Here is a 20,389-nt window from a genome sequence, read left to right on the forward strand (position 1 = left end):
TTTCCTATTGTGCTGCCAAACACAAAACGTTTAATCTGTTAAGGTTTGATTCACTTATGTTTCTGTTTGTTAAAAAAATGTTATGTCCATTATCTGTGTACTATAATCGAATTTAAATTTTGACATAGTATGAAAACAGTGGCATATTTATTGGTCGCGGGTAGGATAGATACATTTATATTTATATCTTAAAAATATTAAATAATCATAATGATAAAATAATAAATATTTTAACTTTAATTATATCAAAATATAAATATGCACTTGCTTGATTAATCTTAAATATGCCACTGAAAGAAACTATTTACAATCTAGTCCCTTTAACAATTATTTATGTTGAATATTTTAACTTGGCACTTAATATATTTACCATTTTGTTCATTAAATATTATATATAAAATTAATTGAGTTGTAGTATTAGAAGTAGTAATAAGTTAGTGTTATTGTTATAAATATATGTTCATTCATTGTTTGTTCTTAATGTATAGAAAACCCGGATCTATTAATTGTATTAAGTTGAGTTTTTTAAGAAAACAAAACATTTTAATTATTTGCTAATTTACATTTTTCATATTATTTTTACTTTATCTCTTCTATAAACAATGTGGAACTAATTTAACATTTTATATTCAAATATAGAAACAAATTGTTAGTGGAAATGTTATTTAACAAGTATTAAACGATTGTATTAAAATTAAAAAAATTTAAAGTTGCATTTTTGTGCATTACAAAAACACAAGGTATAATATTATTCCACTTCCTCTTCAATAACTTAAATATATTTTATATTTTATACTTGGTTAATATTACTTATCAGCATTTTACATTTTAAATCCACATTTGTTTCTTTTCATGCAGATTACAAAAAAAAAAAAATATATTATTAGAAAATTGAATACCAGCGTATGTATTGATAAAGCGGTTTCATATTTTTATATGTGAAGATGTCATAATTCTGAAGTACCAAACTAAAATACCCTAAAAAAAAATATTTTTGAGTAATAAAATTTTTTTTCTTGATTTATCCAGTATTATTTACGTACATAAATAAATATTGTGGGTATACATAACTATTCTTAATATTCAGCTGTAAGGAATACCATACACGTAGAACAACCTATGATAATAAGGTGATCGTCTAAGTTATAGTTTTACTAATAATAGAAATATCATATCGTATTTCAATTGTTATAATAAAAAATTATATTTATAAGACTAATTTTTGTAACAATTTTATTTAACTTTATAATTTTTGAAGAGAATAAAATATTGTTAGTTCAACAATTTAGAAAAATGTGTTAAAATTTTATCTTGTAGGTTTGCGTACATTTTATAAATTATGTCAGAAATCCTTTAATTGTTATGCCTAAAAATCCATTTGCCGAAACATACAAATTATCTGTTTGCCATCTAGTAATAATAGCACTATAATATGGATTATTTAAGTGTTTGAGATACGATTCATATTTTTCTAAGATATTACCATAGACAGGTTAAGAATTATTTGGGTCCCTTTCAAACTTGCCATCATACTATCACCATTTACCATCCACCACTTACAATTAAAATAATAAAATTACCACAATTGATTGTTCTCTACAGTGATGTTTTTAATATCTAGGCTAGTGGCTTGGTGAGGCGCGGTCGTACTCTCAATCTTCAGAAACACCCTGACTTCTGAGTGTACGTATCGACTGACGTTGCTAGCTCTCAGATGGGTGACCACTCGGGTTTTTAGCAACAGATTCTTGCCGGACATACACGTACACATGTTACAATCTTACCAACATAAAAACCTACTCAAACTAAACCTATACAACAAATTCCCTACCTTACCACCTTACACCCAATGGTTTATGTTGCACTAATAAAAGAAAAAAAAATATTTGTATTATAAAATAGAATAATTTAAAAAACTAGTTAGTCGTTACTTACCAGATACCTTAGAGAAGTGTTGCTACTCATTATAACATAGAACATTGATAAGATAAAATACTAGATTATCACAAGACACAAGTCGCTTAAGTAGTATATCAACAATGACATTTGAAACAACAGTGCAACAGTCTTTAAAACTATTGAAAATAAAAAATACAGGAAAATATTTTTAGGGGAGATAATGGTCGATAATGACAGGAATCGAGCCTCCCTTGGTCTCGATTGGCATCCTTTTAATCCTAGATGGTATTCATGACAAACTATTAAACTATGTCTTACAATAGTATTTCGTTGCGGTTCTTAAAATTAACAATACTTATTCTTTATATATTATAATTGTTTAATAGTGGCTGGTATGAAATATACTGCTGCGACATTATTATTATTATACATCATTACTCATTAGTACAACTAATGATATGACAGAGATATGTCATTTCGACGGCACCTCCATACCATTGTAATGGTGCACTAAGGAAAGATTTTCCAACATTCGCATTTTAAAGAGGTGCTTACACGTTACACAATTATTTGGTGATTTACTCTATATATTGTTTTCTGTTTATAAGTGGTTGCTATTGGTTACAGATTATAATAGTATTATATAGAAAAAAATTATTAAGAATATTTTTTTTGTATATAAATGGTTGACTTTAGTTACATAAAATAAAATTGTTATGATAATGATTGAATATCATTTTAACCTATATTTGATACTTCACTATATTTTTACTGGCTCTGATTAAATTCATAATCGAATTTTAATATTCAGTGTAATGGTATTCAAAAATAAAAGATAATACCTATTTAATTTTAAATTGGTGGATAGTAATGACTAATGACTAATGACGAGGTAATAATTAACTTTTCTAACCAATTTTTAACAGAAATACACAACTATTCGATTATGATTTTAATCAGAGGTAGTAAAAGTATAGTGAAGTATCAAATACCAGTTAAAATGATATTCAATCCATTGTTGGGTATTTCTGTTAAAAATTGGCTAGAAAAGTTACTTACTACCTCGTCATTAGTCATTACTATCCACCGATTTAAAATTAAATATTATCTTTTATTTTTATATTTGAATACCATTACACCGAATATTAAATAACGAATTTAACAAACTTTAAATCATATTAAAGTTGGCATTTTTTACGGGCAACGAAGTGCACGGGGTCAACTAATAAACAATAATATTTGAAACAAAATTAGTACAATTCGAAAAATTTCGGATATTCATATGCAGGTTCTCATGTTAAAATATACTAGGAATTCCTGCTTGTAACATTTTATACACACAGCACCTACATGATAGGTATCATTTAAAATCTAAATAATTCAAAAAGTTAATTTTGCATACATTTGCGTAAAGTATTTTGTTGTTAGTAATGAAAGCGAAACTTCGATAAATCGAACAGCTATAAGTCGAATGTTCAATAATTTGAAAGAATATTTTTCAATACGTACATACAATTTTTTCTAGAACTCGAATTTTTTTTTGCCCTTGACCGATTTGAGTAATCGAGGTTTGTTTCACTGTACTATAATATTTAATATTATATAGGTACTTGCAGGTCTATTTATTGATTATTTCATATTATTCATAATATTAAATATCTAGGTAATACATATATATAAGGTACAGTTTTAGGATTTTATTCATACCTACCTTTTGGGTATTTTTTACCTTTTATAGCATTATTATTTACCCATAATATACAAACAATAATGTTAACTTATTATGTTATCTAATAATGATATTGTGAAATACTTTTTTTTTAATCTTATAAAAATTTAAGTGTTCATAATAAATAGCTTAAATTTTTTCGATGCCTATATTTCATCGAATATCTTGAAGCCGTGTTTAAATTATGTTATTTTTATTTACTATTCAATTCTTACCTGCATAATAATATTTTTTTCTCGATTAAATTCTTTATAATATTATTCTACTGTTTAAGATTAAATACCTAATCAAAGCGTTGACATATTATTATACTTAATCTAATCGTAGTATTAAACTGTAGAATAAGTACATATTTTGTAATATTGTATGCTATATAATAATTAGCTGAGACTAGATATAAGCTGCTGGTTTGTACTCTTAATTCTGATTAAGAAAACCTATCAATTATCATAGTATCATACCCACATGTGTAAATTTTGTATTACCTACCTTACCTGACCTTGTACTTGTTTCCATACTTTTTTTTTAAAAACTTTTTTTATATTTTTTATGAAATAAAGTTGTACTGACGTTCGTCATCTATACATTTTTTTTAACATATGAAAATAGATGACAATTAAGTACTTGTTTCCATACTACAAACGTACAAGTACGACTTTGCGTTTAGGAATCAGCTTCCAGTAGAATTAATATTGTGTTGATAGCTTTAATATTTGAGCGAATTTACCTATAGAAGTGAGTCATGAGTCATGACTGTGTAGGTAAAATATTATGCAATTTAAAAATGCTCATAAATGATTGAAATATCGTAAAAAACCAAAGATCTAAGTATAAACACAGGTAATTTTTGCATTTTCTAGAGTTTCATCATAGGTAAATGCACTGTTATATTAATGCTATTCTATAACACACAATTGATTTTGCTGAACTCAAGTTTGCTATGTTGTACTAGTATTGTACTTATATCTTATATATGTTTATAAGACGCAGACAAGTATAGACAACACAATGGCATGCGTGTGTGACATACTCTTAACCTCTTAAGTTATGAACTATATGATTGCGTTATTGTAAAATATGATTTAATAGCCAAATAGTTAAACAATTTAATGATAAATATCTATAAAGTCGTAGCGTACTACACAATTTGAGTGCCTATTTGGTTTTTGTTCTGTTAACTTTTACCGTTTTAAAATACCTATGGATAACTAATAAATAGGCGATTTAACATGTAAATTAATACCACGAAAGAACAATTTTATACAAGTTATATTAAACATTAAACGTTATGGTCAAATTAATAAGTCACTAATAATAACACTGGGAGTGTTTAAAACCTAATTTGCAACATTAATATATTTGCATTAAAATAGCTTTCTGAAATTCCAACTTTTCTATCCAACAGTTTTGTCTTATTACTATAATACCTCTTATTTTATAGGTGCCCCACAAATAAAAATCCAAACTCTTCACTCAGATATGCATATTGCATATATTATAAAATAAACAGCTAATTTGATTTGTCTTTTAGATTTACATTGCTTTAAAATTTAGAGCGATCAGATAATTGTAAAATTTATTTACACTCGCAGCAGTTGTGAGTTACCTATGGGCTATGAGTTAATGAAATATTGTATTAGCTTGGTTGTAATAATATGTATTATAGGATGATTAAAATCTGATAATGAATTGATGTTCATTTTTTTTTTTTACTGTTTAAATAAAAACGGTTTTTGGCCATGTGCAGCACACTAAAAAGAATAAATTAAAAAAATAATCGTTATTGAAATTATAGAATTTTTGAATAGTTTAAAAAAATATGTTTTGAGTATCTAGTATCTATTTATTTAGTGATATTTTTAGTATCAAGCATCTCATCGCTATACTCAATTTAAGTATCTGGTCCATCCCTATGTATTTCCAAGATATAAGCTGTAAGCGTATATTACACGACGAATGAAAAATAATTTAAGAAAAAGACAAACAAGATATGAAGAATACACACAATTAATTAAGAAGTTAAAAATTACTGTTTGTGTTAATTATCATCTACAATAAAGCGATAACTGCTGTAAGTGTTCGAATTTAAAATGTAAATAGGGTTGAAAAAAATTGTTTTGTATTCCTTGTTTTGAAAATGTCATTCAATTAAACTAAAATTGTACAGGTAAAAATTTAGAAAACTAATGATTATATAAATCATATTTTTTTACGATTAAGACTTGTAAAGGTTTGGAATATTATTGAGTAGGGTTCCAACACGAAGTATTAATCCCAAAATACAATAAACAATTAACTATAGAGGGGGACGAGGTGACCGAGTGGTCTGACTCTTCCGCTGCGACGCAGCCGGTCGCGGTTCGATCCTCGGCCACCGGGCGGCATTTTTCTCCGGACAAGTCGCGGTGACCGGAGAGCAAGTGCTGCCATCCCCCACCCCCGGGGCATGGCAGAAACCTACGGGTGCCCCATTCGAAATTCTGCCAAAAACAAACACACACGTGTTCCCCCTACCGTTCCAAAAAACCTACAGTACTTACTAATAGCTAATGGCCACAGTTGCCGGGCTCAGGATCAATTAAAAAAAAAAAAAATTAACTATAGAATCAGTAAATATTTTGAAATAGTACAATGTGTTGATTTCTAGAAATCTTTATCTTCCAATGTAATTATCAATAACTATTGGTTCCTACTAAAATTATAAATCATAATTAAGCTCCTCTGCTACACCAGTTATTCACAATTTCCATACACTTGTCAATTGAGTACATAACAGAGTCTAACACTTGAGTCTCAAATACAACGATTACGTTAATTCAAAGATATGATGCTATAAGCTACTTGCAAACTTATGTAGGTAGGTCCCACAGATTAAATGCGTAGACATAATGTAATAAATACTAAATCAAAGTAGAAAAATAGTCATTGATTTATGATTGTTTTGACATATTACACACACATCACACTGTCTATACCAGAGATCATGAGCAATTAATAATTATTAAAATAACACCAGACAACTTGTCAACAACCTAATTGACAATATGTTTAAATTTATTGTAGTCTTGTGGCTGCTTGCGTCAAACGATTTGGTGTCATCCGAATTTATTTATGGAGGTTTAAGTAACTCCTTCGAACCAAATTGGTGGCAAGCGAATATCGTCTATCAGATATACGTGAGATCATTCAAAGACAGCGATGGCGACGGAATCGGAGATCTGAACGGTTAGTGCATTTTACCAACCCTAACATTGCAATAATCAATATTTCTCATCGGAGAATTCAGTCTAACCACATACAAGTATTATACAACTCATTTAATGTTCAAATAATAATATAAGATCTTATAAAAACTTGATTTAGAAAATATTTATATTTACTTATAAGTAACTTAATAGAATATATCTAAAATTTCATGTACATAATATATATTATATACATTAAAAAAAAAATCGTTTATTCCATATTATCTACCTATATCATATTTATCTTAGTTTAAAAAAAGATATTTCCACTCTTAATATTAATGTTTATAGTTTCTGACATTATATGTACGTATACTGTTTGTTATTTATATATTTTATAGGTATAACCGAAAAAGTGTCATACTTCAAAAGTTTAAATGTCGGTGCAATTTGGTTATCGCCTATATTCCTCTCTCCACAAAATGATTTCGGTTATGATATATCCGATTATGAAGAGATCGATCCTGTTTATGGCACGATGGTGGACTTTGAACGATTAAGAGACGAGTTTCATAAAAATGGTTACCATTTGAACTTAATTAATTTTTTTTCTAAAGAATAATTAAACTATTATTTTTCTTATACGGATTTTATCCTTATAGGTATAAAAGTTTTGTTGGAATTTGTGCCTAACCATACAAGTGATGAACATGAATGGTTCCAAAAATCAATTATGAGAATTGAACCCTTTACCAACTATTATGTATGGAAGGATCCGATTATTGATATAAATGGCAATAAGACGCCTCCAAGTAACTGGGTATATAAGTTATAATAATCTAAACAATGAAATATTATATAAGCTGATGGTAGGCCAAATATAATGTAAAATATGAAATATTTAAGTATGGTGTAATGGGTTGAGTCGGATTTCGAGATATATTTTTAAATTTTTACCTCAAAAACTTAACTTTTCAAAAGTTAAGTAATCAAAATACTTACTTTGCTTTGTAAATATAAACACAATGTACAGGTATTAATATTCTTTATTTCATTTAAGTGCAATAGTAAATCTTATAACGTTATAACTTATTATGATTGGGAGAAAAATCATTCAATTATTTTTAGCTTATTATGTATTTATGTCATATATTTAATCATTGGTTATAACATGATATGGATAATACATATGATAGTACAATAATAGTTTCAACTTGTAGAGTTTAATATTTATATATTATGTGTCAACGCAGAAGGTATTTAATTATTATGTCTTACATACTCATTATCAGGGTTTGGCCGCAGTGGTCGAAATGGCTCAAGATAAGTGGGGGGATGTCCCCTTACAATTCAGATTTAGGCCTATACTAAAAATAAAAAGTTTTCTTATACATAGGTATAAATATAAAAATCATAATAATTATTTCATTTTAAAACACAAGTCTTAGGAGGAATGCGTCATTCTAGACAAAATAAGTAGAGGGATGAAAAATGTAAATACAAAAAAGTAGAGGGATGTCATCCCTCCGTATCCCCCCCCCACTTCGACCACTGGGTTTGGGACTTAAAGTATTTGCTTATTTTTATGGATTGACTTAAAATGTAGCAGATCACTATGGAAGTGTATGTCATGTTACAACACGTTCAATTATGAAATTCGAAAGTGTTTTTTTTTGCTTTTTTCAGCGATTTAAAAAAAAATATGCTAATTTCCAGTTTTTATGATTATTTTTGCTTTTTTGATCAGTTTTTCTAGTTTTTTATGGTTTTCTCCTATAAAGTTGTTTTTGATAGAATTAAAATTAAAAATAATTCTTATCTTATTTATGTTGCTTTAATTAATTAATTAAATTTTTTTCAAATATTTGTGAATAGTGTTTACATTTTATTTTTCAGAAAGTCTATAAAATCCTTAAAATCTCGAAAGTGAAGAATTTTTTTTTTTTGTTATATAAAGACAAAGATTTATTTATTAATTTTTTGATTTTTTAGCTAGAATTTTTTAGTTTTTATTTTTAAATAAATATATTTGCTTAAATTTAAGTTTTTTAAATGCTTATTTGAGTGCTTATAATGATGTTTTTTAACGCTTTTTTTAAGTGCTTATTTGAATGATTTTAAGTGCTTTAAGTTCCGAGCTCTGCTTATAATATATTATGCTAATAGGTTAACATAATGATACAGACATTATGTAAAAAAGACAAATAAAACATTATATTTTGTATTGTAACATTAAATAATTGGTATGTTACAAATTAAAACTGTTATCTGTTTTTATACCAAGTATAGGATCAATATTGGTTTTATGCGCAGCATAATTAATATAAGGGTTTAAAAAATTCTAGTTAAGTGTATTCAATAGCGGATCTGCTTGGAAATGGAACCAACAACGAAATCAGTATTATTTACATCAATTCCAAGAAAAACAACCAGACTTGAATTATAGGAATCCATCAGTTAGAGAAGCAATGAAGGTAGTCATCACTCATTGATTAAAAAATACACATTGCAGACTAGTCATCTAATCAAACTTTTAAAAATGTATTTTCCCTATAGAACACGCTTTTGTTTTGGTTGGGACGCGATGTAGACGGGTTTAAAATGAATTCGGTAAATTTTTTATTCGAAAGAGAAGATTTAGCTGACGAACCGAAATCTAATAATATTGGTTATTTAGACACTGATTACTATTCGTTAAGTCATACTAGCACGGTCGATCAGCCAGAGGCGTTTACAATTGTACACGAATGGAGACAGTTGTTTGATAATTATAGGACAAGGGAGAAGAAAACCAAGTAAAAATTTAGTTAAATTATAATATTACATGCTATTCATTATCAACATTTGACCGATTTACAATAAAAAGGGTGGTTTTTATTTGAAAAAAAAAGTTGATATTACCACAGAAATTTACGTACAAGTTATATATTTCGTAGAAAAATCTAAATATTTAAAATAATGTTCCTTTTAGGTTATAATATAACATATATAACTTATATTATAAGTATTAAGTTTTCAACATAATAATGCTATATGTTGTGTAAGGCGGAGACTCGACATTAAATGTAGTATCTTAAGTTCAATTAAACTATTTATATTTCAAACTATCATAATTTGAACACATTTTCAGTTTTAAAGGAAATATTGGGTTGGTAATGCTCGGTGAACTCTGCAGTATTTATCGATATTTACTCTTGACGACTTAACATCGAATCGTTATAATTCACAGTAGAAAATTAAAATAAAGTCAAGTCTCAATAACTCTAATTTTTTTTGCCCCTTGAAGTGTTTTTAAGTTGTGTTTGAGGTATATAACTCGAAAAATACACAAGTTGAATTTATTCACATACCTACCCTTGAGATTTGGGTTATTGAGACTCGACTGTACCAATTTTATTAAAGATAAATGGCTACATTTATTTTGTCTATGACAATAATTTATAATTTTAAACAAATGTTTAAACTTATAAATTGGTGTTCAGATTTTTTGTGGTGGAATGTCACTCGCCTTTGGACAAGGTCCTATTGTACTACGGTAATAAAACGTCACCCGGCGCTCATTTCCCTTTCAACTTTTTATTTATTGAAACTTTCAACCAACAATCTGACGCAGCGTCAGTTCATAATATGATAAAATACTGGATGCAGAATATGCCTAATGGAACTTGGCCTAATTGGGTAGTAAGTAGAAAAATAAGTACCTGATATCTCGTACGTGCAGGTAACAGTTATCACCTCCAATGAATCCATCCTGTACAGTTAGGTAACCACGATAACCCGAGGGTGGCTACTCGGAGCAATCCAATGTTAATAGACGGACTTCATATGATTCAAAACCTCTTGCCAGGCACTGCCGTGGAGTATTACGGAGACGAGCTTGGTTTGATCAACACAAACATTCGTTGGGATCAAACTGTCGACCCACCTGGTCTTAACGTGGGACCGCAACGGTATTTGCAATTCAGCAGAGATCCTGTACGAACCCCATTCCCATGGGACACCTCATATAACGCAGGTTAGTTATTAGATTAATGATGCTGTATATTTATTAAATACGAGTAAATTTAAACTTCTGTCATAAACGTTGATACGATAATTTTGTAACTACCTACAGGTTTTTCCAATTCGTCTAAATTATGGCTTCCGATCAATCCAGACTATTGGAAAAAAAATATGGCAACAGAATCAAAATGCAAAAGTAATCTGAAGATTTACAAACAACTGACTCAGTTGAGGAGGAGTCCAACATTTGTTAAAGGCGATTTGCATTTATACACTTTGTCGAAATGGGTGTTTGGATTTTCAAGGTACGTTATGAAACAGTTAATTTTTCAATTAATATTGTTTATATAAAAGTAAGTATTAATATGGATCCGTATCTTAGTAGAAGTGATTTTATTATAAATGATGCGTGATTTGTTAAATTTATGGAAGGGATATTCAAAAACACTACTTAAAAAACTCCATAGTCCATACGTTTATAATTTAATTGTTAATAATTTTTTTAAGATTAAAAAAAAAAATAATCCAGCAAAATTTTACAGACGTACGGTAATAATAATATTTTTATATTATTTTAATAACTATATATTACATGTAAAAACACTAAATCTACTTCATATTTGTACCGTAAACCGCATACTAATACTTTTATTAATAGTATGGTAGATCATATAGTCCAAATTTTTGGAGCCTACAAATAATTAATGTACGTATATTTTTAATTAAATTAATAAAATAATAATGGAATCGAAGTATAAGTTATTTATTTATTTTTAATTTAGTTGAATACTTTTGTTATAGCATTGGACGCCTACAGGGAGGTGATGAAGGGGGCCATACCCTCCCTCTATTTTAGTTAGTATTAATTGTTTCATCACTTCTGAAAAAAAAATAGTGTTCTGATGTACTATCAGAGACTTTGCTCCCCCCTCCCCCGGCTTATAATTTTACGGGTGCCCTTGGTGTTACCTATACATGAATATGACAACGATTTTTAAAACTAAATACAATATTTTATTATAGGAGTTTTTATGATCATCCAACATACTTTATCGTGGTTAACTTTGGAAGTGAAATAGAAACAGTTAATTTGTTAAAAGCTAGAAATACTTTACCACTTAATTTGATAGTGAAGGTTTCTAGTGTTAATTCTGGATATGTAACTGGGTAAGCAACAGAATATTATAAACTAAATAATATTGATACATTTATATAATAACAATAACTTATACAGTAATTTATAGTCATTATGTTGTTATTTATAATTTTCTAGAAATCTAGTAAATACAGAATCATTTTTGTTGAGACCAAAAGCTGCCCTTGTACTCACAACACTACAACAGTAAGGACTTAAGGATCAATGAACATTCAACTGATACATAAACCTAACCTATACACAATAATTAATAATATATCGACCTATTTTGTCCTTATTAGATTACATCAGTGTTATATTTTCAGAATTGGGACATTCAAATTATGTTTTTATTTATTTAGTGAGACACATAATAGTGTGTTCACACATGTAATACATAGATTTATTTATATTTATCATGCACTCATTCTCAGAGAACAAAAAATGTATTTTATGCCAAACCAGTGGTGCTTAGTTAAATATTGATTTAATTAATCAATTTTGTATGCATCGTTAAGTTTGTTTTCGATATCTTAATACAATAATCATTAAACACCTGTATCTATGTAAATATAATAAATAGTACCTATACATCTTTGGGTGTGAATTATTGTTATTCAACCGAACCGACAATCATTGAACTAACTTAATCGGTTATTCACAGATATAATACAAACATGATACTGTTTTTTTTTATAAAAATATTATGGTAAGTACCTACCTATAATATTAAATGTTTGTATAACATATTAAGATTTTGACACTTATATTGGAAATGGTACGGTTATTATATTTTTGAAACACATAAACGTATCGACAGTTTTGCTCCAAATTTTAAGTATGAAAATGTTTATTAAGTCAGTAATAGGTCAGCCAGTGCCTGACTCGTAGTTCCGTCTATGCCAACGATTGACGAAAACTGTTCCCATGTATATATATAAATAAATATATAGGTACTAGTATTCTATATAGCCTTGATTTCCACTTATTAGTGATTATGCTTTATTACACGAATACTATCCAATACATAATACTTATGTTGAAATAGATAAATGAATATTATTATTAGTTGTAATATCCGTAATTTCCGGTATAATGTTATATTATATTATGTTGTATTTCGCATTATATTGTAAATTTTGGCATGGACAACTGAAATATTAGTGTGGTAACGTAAATATTAATATATAATACCATATTACGGGTACCTATATGTATATAATGTACATGATACCTACACACAAATATTTATTTAGATCTTATAGTTTTGGCTCTATAGACTATTTTATGAATCGCACTAATGCAGCATATCCTGTGGCAAATCGATGTATTATTGATGTCGATAAATAATTGTGTCGACTATAACTATGTATCATATGTTTATATCTTTTGTATAATTAACGAAATTCGAAACATACATTTTAATCAACTCTTATTTATTACGAAGATATACATTTAAAATATTTATTACGGTTAACAGTTATCAATTATCATAAATTAAGGTAATATAAGAAAAACTGACAAATTCCTTGAAGCTTAAAGTAGATACTGACGAATAACGATAGAATATTTGTGATTACAAGCTGCAAGCTGAGTGACAACAGTATAACTGAATCAATGGCATTTCCTTCACCATAACTGAAGACGAACGCTAGTGAACGCACTAGGATAAGTAGGTATAATACTATAATCTATAGTTATATACTATTAAAATAATTAATTTTATATACGTATGCTAATATAGGTATATACATATATAAGTATATTTTATTTTCAAGTTAAAATATCCTGCAGTGAACACGCCACATATATATACCTGTTTACTTATATGTATACATGGTGTAGCAGAAAGACCTTACAAATGGAGTAGGTAACTATTTTGTTTTTTTCAATATTAAACATTTTTTTTTATAATATATAGTTAATAGACCATCAAGCTGCAAATACGTTATATATTTTTTAATTTTAATATTTAATACTCAAAATAAATAATAATAAATTTGATTCATTTTTATTTTTGTTCAAAAAAATAATGATAACGACGATTATTTAAGTCAAGCAGTTTATTTTTTAAAACATAAATGTTTAAATTAATTTGAATCTTAATAACTTTTTTCAAAATATCATTTTATTGAATTTTCGGACACAGGTATTAAATCATTTATTATCTATTTAATTTTCATAATTATTGTTTTAAGTTCAACTTGTATACATTTGTCATTCTTCATTTGTCTGGTCTTTTTGTTACACCCGGTACACTAATCAGCGAAGTAAAAAAAAAAAAGAGGCGAGTCAGCAAATTATAATAAATGTAGCCGCTCATCATTAATTACTGTTCGGGACTGCTTATCCGCAAAGGAAGCGTACACGTGTGCCTCCTATAATATACATTGCTTGTGCACTACACACGTACGTTAAACGAACCGCAGCCGTATAGGTACGACAATAACAGGTGCAGACCGACGACGAAATGGATTTTGTGGAAGGAACGCGAAACTCGGCTGGCGCTGGACGACCAGAACGGATAGTAAAAGTCTTCGGGCAACCTGAACTCGTACGTGGGCGGTTCGGCAAACGTCCTGACGGGCGGCCGGGTCAGGTCCACGAACACCACGGTGACCCTCACCGGCACTTCAACCGTCGCCGATCGATCGCCGCCGCTGACGGTGACGGCCGACGATGTGTAATTGGTCAGCACGCCCAGCACAGTGGCCCGCGGGTCGTCGAACGGGCCCACGTGCGAGTATAACACCCGCATGTGTACGCCGTCTATCACGGCCGGACATGAGTCTTCAGACATCGGTGACTGCTGTGCGGGTGGTTTGGCGACCACGAACGGTATCCACCTGGTCACGTCCGGGTCGCCGAGACTGGCGACCAGGGCGCCTTCGTAATCTCCGAGCACTGCCATCGTCTGTCAAATAACAATATGTTCGTCAGTGATGAGAAGATGTCAGAGTACTATTTATTTTCTCTCTTTCGCCCGCGAGTAACATGGAAAATGTGTGTTCAACAGAACCAAAACCGTATGTCCAGTGTGCAACCATTCATATCTATAGCCGCGGTTCTTAGCTTTAGTATTACAGTGAATTAGGGTTAGGTTAGGGTTAGAATCGACCTATTATCAAACTTAAAGTTATTATATTTTGTGCTCTTACGTTTTGTATTTTTATAATATCTTTTTCGGTGGATTTACGGGAGATTCTACAAGAGTATGTAAAATTATAATATTATAATAGATAAATTCAGTCCAATACTAAACAGTAAACAACACAAGGGGTTGAACGCAAATTTTTCACATTGCTCGTGGATCTAAGAGAGAAAACAATGCACCTAAGCTTGACATCCTCATAAGGTCGCCTCTATAATCTATACCATATTAAAAATTCACGTATATAAGTGTATTCTCATAACCGTGATCTATAGATCTTTTTTAAATTTATTTTTAATCTCCAAAATTATACATTCACTAGGAATTATAATTGGTTTACGTTTCAACTTGTAACTCGTAAGCTTTGGTTTGCTATATAATCGACCATACATATGCATGGTGGTGTTCGATATGTAATTGAAGTTGAATTACCAGGAACCAATGTTTGTGTTTATTAATAATTTACGTGTGTGAATGATAGAACAACTACACTGGGTTTTCGAACTTTTCGATACTCGGCTTTTTTACACTACTATAATTATAACATACATACAACATACTACATCATGGTGTATTTATATTTTATTTTACTTATATATATAAAAAAAAATATAAATATAATATATATAACTAGGCATAGTTTATACAGCTAACTTTTCACACTTTCTTTGACGTAATCCAACCACCCTCCAGGTTCTTGGTTTTTGGTTTTTGTTTTAAAGATAAAGAATCTTTTTTGATTCGATATGTATATATTTATAGTTTTTGATATTTTTAAAGTTTATATAACAACCCCAATAATCCATAAATTCACTACCTATTACACATTCGATACACTCAACATAGTTGCTGCCGGTTGGATCAGTCGGTATACACTATACACCACTCCGCAAACGTACATGTTATATTGATGATAATATGATAATTTATATCTGTATAATAAATTGTATGGGTTCTCAGTAAATAAGAATGTTGTGTCATACTTCGTTTTGAATGTCGTTACAAATGTCTGCGAACGAGACGCCACCACTGGGTGTGGAATGATCTTCAGCTCTCTTGGAAAACTGCATATTTCGGCGTCGGACCAGGACGCGACACTGGACGTCGACACTTTCCAGGAAGTTGACGGACTGCCGAGATCCGGTGGAGTGAACGCAAGCACCGTACCCGTCCGGTTCCGGTAAGTTCATCGTCTTCGGATGACGGAGTTTCACTACGTCTTTGCCGGTCAAGGTCACCAGCACCGGGCTGCCGGTCATGTAACCGGGCTTACCACTCCGCTCGTACGACTCCACCGGTGATCTGACTGAGGCCCAGGCGAACCGAACGCGGAACCTCTGACCAAGGTATATGGGACGACCGGTGTCTGGTACGTCCTGGTGATAGAAGTGCACGTCCACGCGACGGACGCCCCTAGAACCATTGTGCGTCACCAAGTACTCAACCCCGTCGACTGCTCGACGGCAAACACCGCCCAAGTATATGGGATCGTAGTGTGAACGATTGTCGGAGCCACTGGTACCGATGCCGACTTTCCCAACCTGACAATCGTACGACGATTCGTTCACCGACACGCAGTGGTGGTGCGCCGTCGCTTGGATGGTGACCAAACCGATTTTCTGAAAATATCAATTCCCAAATTTATCACTTATCATCGATCTCAGTATCAAAATCAACTGACTACACGGTTATTAAACATTTGCAATAGTGTATCTACTACGGTAAACTTAATAATTTATACGATTTTAATACATTCCGAGATCAGTTTTTAGAATATTCTACGAAACGGTTAGGTATACTTTTCATGAAATTTGTGTCACTTCCTTGCAATAAACATCATATAATAAACCTCGTATAAAGTCGTAAATATAGAATCTTCACCTCTGTCTTTTGGACACTATTGTAAATTGGTTGCACCACTTTGAACAGCCCTCTTTCGCCGTAATAGAACTTGTAGCTGAATGATGAGTTGTTGTTGCAAATGTCCGTCAGATTAGGCACGAATGTCTTGCAGTTTGTTTCCTTCGTCTTCAAATATTCGACAGGTTGTTCGATGCCACACAGCGAATCGAGAGCGCTGTTTTTCAAACCTGATGAAAGGACAATCGTATTAATATTTCAAGTCTTTGTTCGCTGAGACGTGAAGGTGGTGGTTGCGTCGCATACGCTAAAAACTAATTATACTGACTGAATGTTTTGATTCCAGAAGAATTTACGTCAGAAACGACGTTAAACATCCATCGCGAAGACTTGTAAGTAAGGTCGTAGTTGTTGTATGTGGAGGAATCAACTGGAAGTGTAGAAGTGAGAGGATGATGTCGGCTGGTAGTCTTTTCATCACGCCAAAAGAAAATGTCCCGTTTTCGAAGAGAAGCTGCTACTTGCGTTTCAGATTCGATTGTCTGTAAGACGCGTTTTCAAAACATACAGCTATCAGTTTTACAACATATTTATTTACATACTTATCATATATGTATTATAGGTATATAGTTACGTTTCGTTCTGGATAAAAATATTCTGATGGTACGTTTTCGATCACCACGTAAAACAACGAAGAATCAAACAAGATTGATTCTTGCTTTATTAAAGAAGACTTGGCTTGATCAGGACACAATGTGAAAGTCTTCAAGTCGTGATTAGTGCAATCTGTGTCGCAACAACAGTTTATGTCACAGCTTCCGTACTATATAAACAAAAAGTATTATATATAAGAAACACAAATACAATGGATTCCATAAATAAATTACCCTAAGTAAGATTTAAGAAGATGATACATCGGATAGCTTAACAGATAAAGTGGACTTTTTGGTATTTTACAGGGATTAGGGATATATAAAAACAAAGAACGATTAGGTACTTACGATTAGATCACAGTGGCAGTATTTATAGGGAACAAAACGAACGACTTCGGCATTGTTTTCAGACAAGTATTTTGGCGGCGAGATACTAGTAAATTCCGTGGTGGTGATGCTGGTGCTGGTAGTATTTGTGGAATTTGTTACCAACAAAGTCGTTTCAGTTTTCGTGGTGTTAACTTTTCCAACAGGAGGTTTAACGATTACAGTAACGTTCGAGCTTCCAGAAGAAGCTTTTCCGGAACCGTTTGCCTTGTCACAACCACCAATTGGCGTGACGGTTTTGTCATCAACCTGCACGAACACGTCTTTAAGAGTCGATCCTTTGGAATCGTTTCCGGAGACATCGTAATGAACTATTTGTGGGCTGCCACCTGCGATAGCAGTAGTTTTGAGCGAATTTTTTGGTGTCGCCACCGTCGTCATTGCCGCAGATGCAACCACTGTTGGCTGTACCGAACACGTTTCGTTGGCCATGCAATTTTTGATGGCTGGCGTCTCGGCGTACGCCCAACCGATCGACAACAAGGCCATGGTCGTGAAAAAAGCCACGCGTCTACTTCCGACCATCGTTTATAGTTCCACTCCGTACCTCCGAAAGTTCCGGGCAATCACGTTCAACCGGAAGCGCACCGTTCCCAGCGACTCGGTGTGCAACCGGTACCGGTCTGTGCCACAGTATACGAAATCTGGCGATTTCAGTTGGGCTCCACCGCCGAGAAAAAACCGGCGAAACTCGTCCCTGAGATTACCTGGAAAATCGTTCTTTGAATTATTACATAATAATATCCACGATTAATATAGACCTCAAAAATTGTATACAAAAATGTATTCCGCGAGACCGCGAAGTGTATCAGAAAAATCATAATCCGGATTTAAAATCTTAAATCTGATAATGTAATATAGCCTTCTTTAATTTGGTTATAAATGAGAGCCAGTAATATATTATAGTAATTCATTTTTTAAAATTTAAAATATAAATACACATTTCTAATTTTCTAATTTCTAATTTTCTTACAATTTTTGTTCGAATAAGGTTCTAAATCATAATAAAAAAATTACAATTTCAAACACGGATATGATACCGAAGTAAAACTATGGTTGAATTCTAAACTATATAAGAATTAACTTATTACATTCAAGAATCCGGAAAACACATCTCGGAGTCAGATATCTATTTGAACTTGCTTCACAATCGGTCCGCAGCAATCGATGAGCACTAATCGGTAGTAATTACTAATTGTACCCATATTAAATTGTTTTAAGAATTAAAATCTTAACTATTATTAATCCATATGTTTATGTTTTATAAAATTTGATTATTATTTGAAATCTATAATAATATGTTTCTGTGTTCATTGTTAAATTATAACTTCATCATATACTGACCTATCGGCCGCCAAGTGTGGCAATCTACCGTGTGCGTTCCCGGCGTGGTCGGCACGTAACAAAATCCGTACCCGTAAATCTCGCTACGTCCGTAACTATCGTAGTGGTATACTTGCACGTGGAATTTAGGCCAACCTAGGAACAGAACATAACGTTGACATACGTATATAATTTAAAATATTGTTTTTAACTCATTACACCTAATCTAACCTACCTTAGTACCTATATAACATATTGTAGTGACCGTAATTTCAACAAATAAATACACATTAATACAACGCATTTCAGAAAATTATTAAAATATGATAAAAAAATGTAAAATAGATTTGTATATTATAATTTATGTACCTTGTACGCCTTTGGACGCGAAGTGAATGTCGATCGGGTGACACCACCAGGTTCGGCTATCGTAAGACGGCGAGTCAACTTGGGTTTGTCCTTCTTTGTGACCAGATATAATTTTCCAGTTAGTACCTAAGTAAGTATATGGTATGTTTAGTTATAGAAAACGACATTACATTAATTCGAAAATATTGACATAAGATAAACTAATACTATAAGATACAAATTGGACGGTCATACACTTTGGAAAAGTTTCGAAAATTGTATTATTTTTTAAAGTTTGTGAACAAATAAGAACTTAATAAATATATGAATAGAACCTATAGTCAAAATCAACCACTTTACTACCTCAGCTAAAAAGTGGCAGAAAAAAGGAGCAATTTTAATATATATAATATTAATATCATGCACGGAAAAAACAAAACAGTTATTTGTACTATAAAAATAGTAGGAATACCTGTATTTTATAGTTGCTATAGGGATAGCTATAAGATTAGTCAGATTTACTAAAATATTATAGTCAAGTTATTATAGTTATTCGAACTGAAATATGCAGTAATTTTTACTATATTTTTGTAGTACTAAATACTTTTTAATTTAGTTTGCTTGATCAATATTTGTAGTTATGTTAACTAAAACTCGTAGTTATGTTAACTAAAACTCGTAGTTATGCTAACTAAAACTCGTAGTTATGCTAACTAA

General features: G+C 31.0%; 3 protein-coding genes and 1 long non-coding RNA gene across 5 annotated transcripts in view; 2 read left to right on the top strand and 2 right to left on the bottom strand.

Moving 5' to 3' along the window:
- Positions 1-59: 59 nt before the first annotated feature.
- Positions 60-20,389, bottom strand: part of LOC111030012 (B9 domain-containing protein 2-like) — a 23,293-nt gene continuing 2,963 nt past the window's right edge. The window contains exons 2-5 of one of the 2 annotated variants that reach the window (XM_022309303.1): positions 19,694-19,819; positions 19,346-19,480; positions 18,579-18,708; positions 60-499 (exon numbers count right to left, since the gene is read on the bottom strand). In XM_022309303.1, the coding sequence (XP_022164995.1) occupies positions 478-499; positions 18,579-18,708; positions 19,346-19,480; positions 19,694-19,819 (413 nt within the window). In that variant the 3' untranslated portion in view covers positions 60-477. Of the gene's footprint in view, positions 500-18,529; positions 18,709-19,345; positions 19,481-19,693; positions 19,820-20,389 lie in introns of those variants that run through there. The other variant, XM_022309302.1, reaches the window with a different exon arrangement.
- On the top strand, positions 6,260-12,543 carry LOC111030011 (maltase 2-like). The gene is made up of 10 exons (XM_022309301.1): positions 6,260-6,853; positions 7,215-7,394; positions 7,476-7,633; positions 9,159-9,287; positions 9,370-9,608; positions 10,296-10,494; positions 10,573-10,828; positions 10,928-11,120; positions 11,839-11,982; positions 12,089-12,543. Exons 1-10 carry the CDS (start codon positions 6,673-6,675, stop codon positions 12,159-12,161), a joined length of 1,752 nt encoding a protein of 583 aa, XP_022164993.1. The 5' UTR covers positions 6,260-6,672; the 3' UTR covers positions 12,162-12,543.
- LOC111030009 (tectonic-3) lies at positions 14,093-18,546 on the bottom strand. Its single transcript, XM_022309299.1, has 6 exons — positions 17,963-18,546; positions 17,596-17,784; positions 17,290-17,503; positions 16,983-17,191; positions 16,085-16,720; positions 14,093-14,864 (listed from the first exon to the last, which is right to left on the bottom strand). The coding sequence occupies exons 1-6, from the start codon at positions 18,524-18,526 to the stop codon at positions 14,352-14,354; spliced, it is 2,325 nt and encodes a 774-aa protein (XP_022164991.1). The 5' UTR covers positions 18,527-18,546; the 3' UTR covers positions 14,093-14,351.
- LOC111030014 lies at positions 17,741-17,975 on the top strand. Its single transcript, XR_002604055.1, has 2 exons — positions 17,741-17,853; positions 17,921-17,975. It is a non-coding gene; the product is annotated as an uncharacterized LOC111030014 (long non-coding RNA).

Source organism: Myzus persicae, unplaced genomic scaffold (assembly GCF_001856785.1).
Source record: "Myzus persicae strain clone G006 unplaced genomic scaffold, MPER_G0061.0, whole genome shotgun sequence".
NCBI classification, from domain to species: Eukaryota; Metazoa; Arthropoda; class Insecta; order Hemiptera; family Aphididae; genus Myzus; species Myzus persicae.

What these genes read in the sequence shown, in the direction of transcription:
- LOC111030011 (XM_022309301.1), top strand. Translation starts at nt 6,673, where the DNA reads ATGTTTAAATTTATTGTAGTCTTGTGGCTGCTTGCGTCAAACGATTTG. An exon ending in CAGTTAGAGAAGCAATGAAG is followed by an intron (nt 9,288 to 9,369) that starts GTAGTCATCACT and finishes TTTTCCCTATAG; the next exon opens with AACACGCTTTTGTTTTGGTT. An exon ending in ACAAGGGAGAAGAAAACCAA is followed by an intron (nt 9,609 to 10,295) that starts GTAAAAATTTAG and finishes ATTGGTGTTCAG; the next exon opens with ATTTTTTGTGGTGGAATGTC.
- LOC111030009 (XM_022309299.1), bottom strand. Translation starts at nt 18,526, where the DNA reads ATGGTCGGAAGTAGACGCGTGGCTTTTTTCACGACCATGGCCTTGTTG. An exon ending in TTCTGGAATCAAAACATTCA is followed by an intron (nt 17,192 to 17,289) that starts GTCAGTATAATT and finishes TCCTTTCATCAG; the next exon opens with GTTTGAAAAACAGCGCTCTC. An exon ending in ATAGTGTCCAAAAGACAGAG is followed by an intron (nt 16,721 to 16,982) that starts GTGAAGATTCTA and finishes TGATATTTTCAG; the next exon opens with AAAATCGGTTTGGTCACCAT.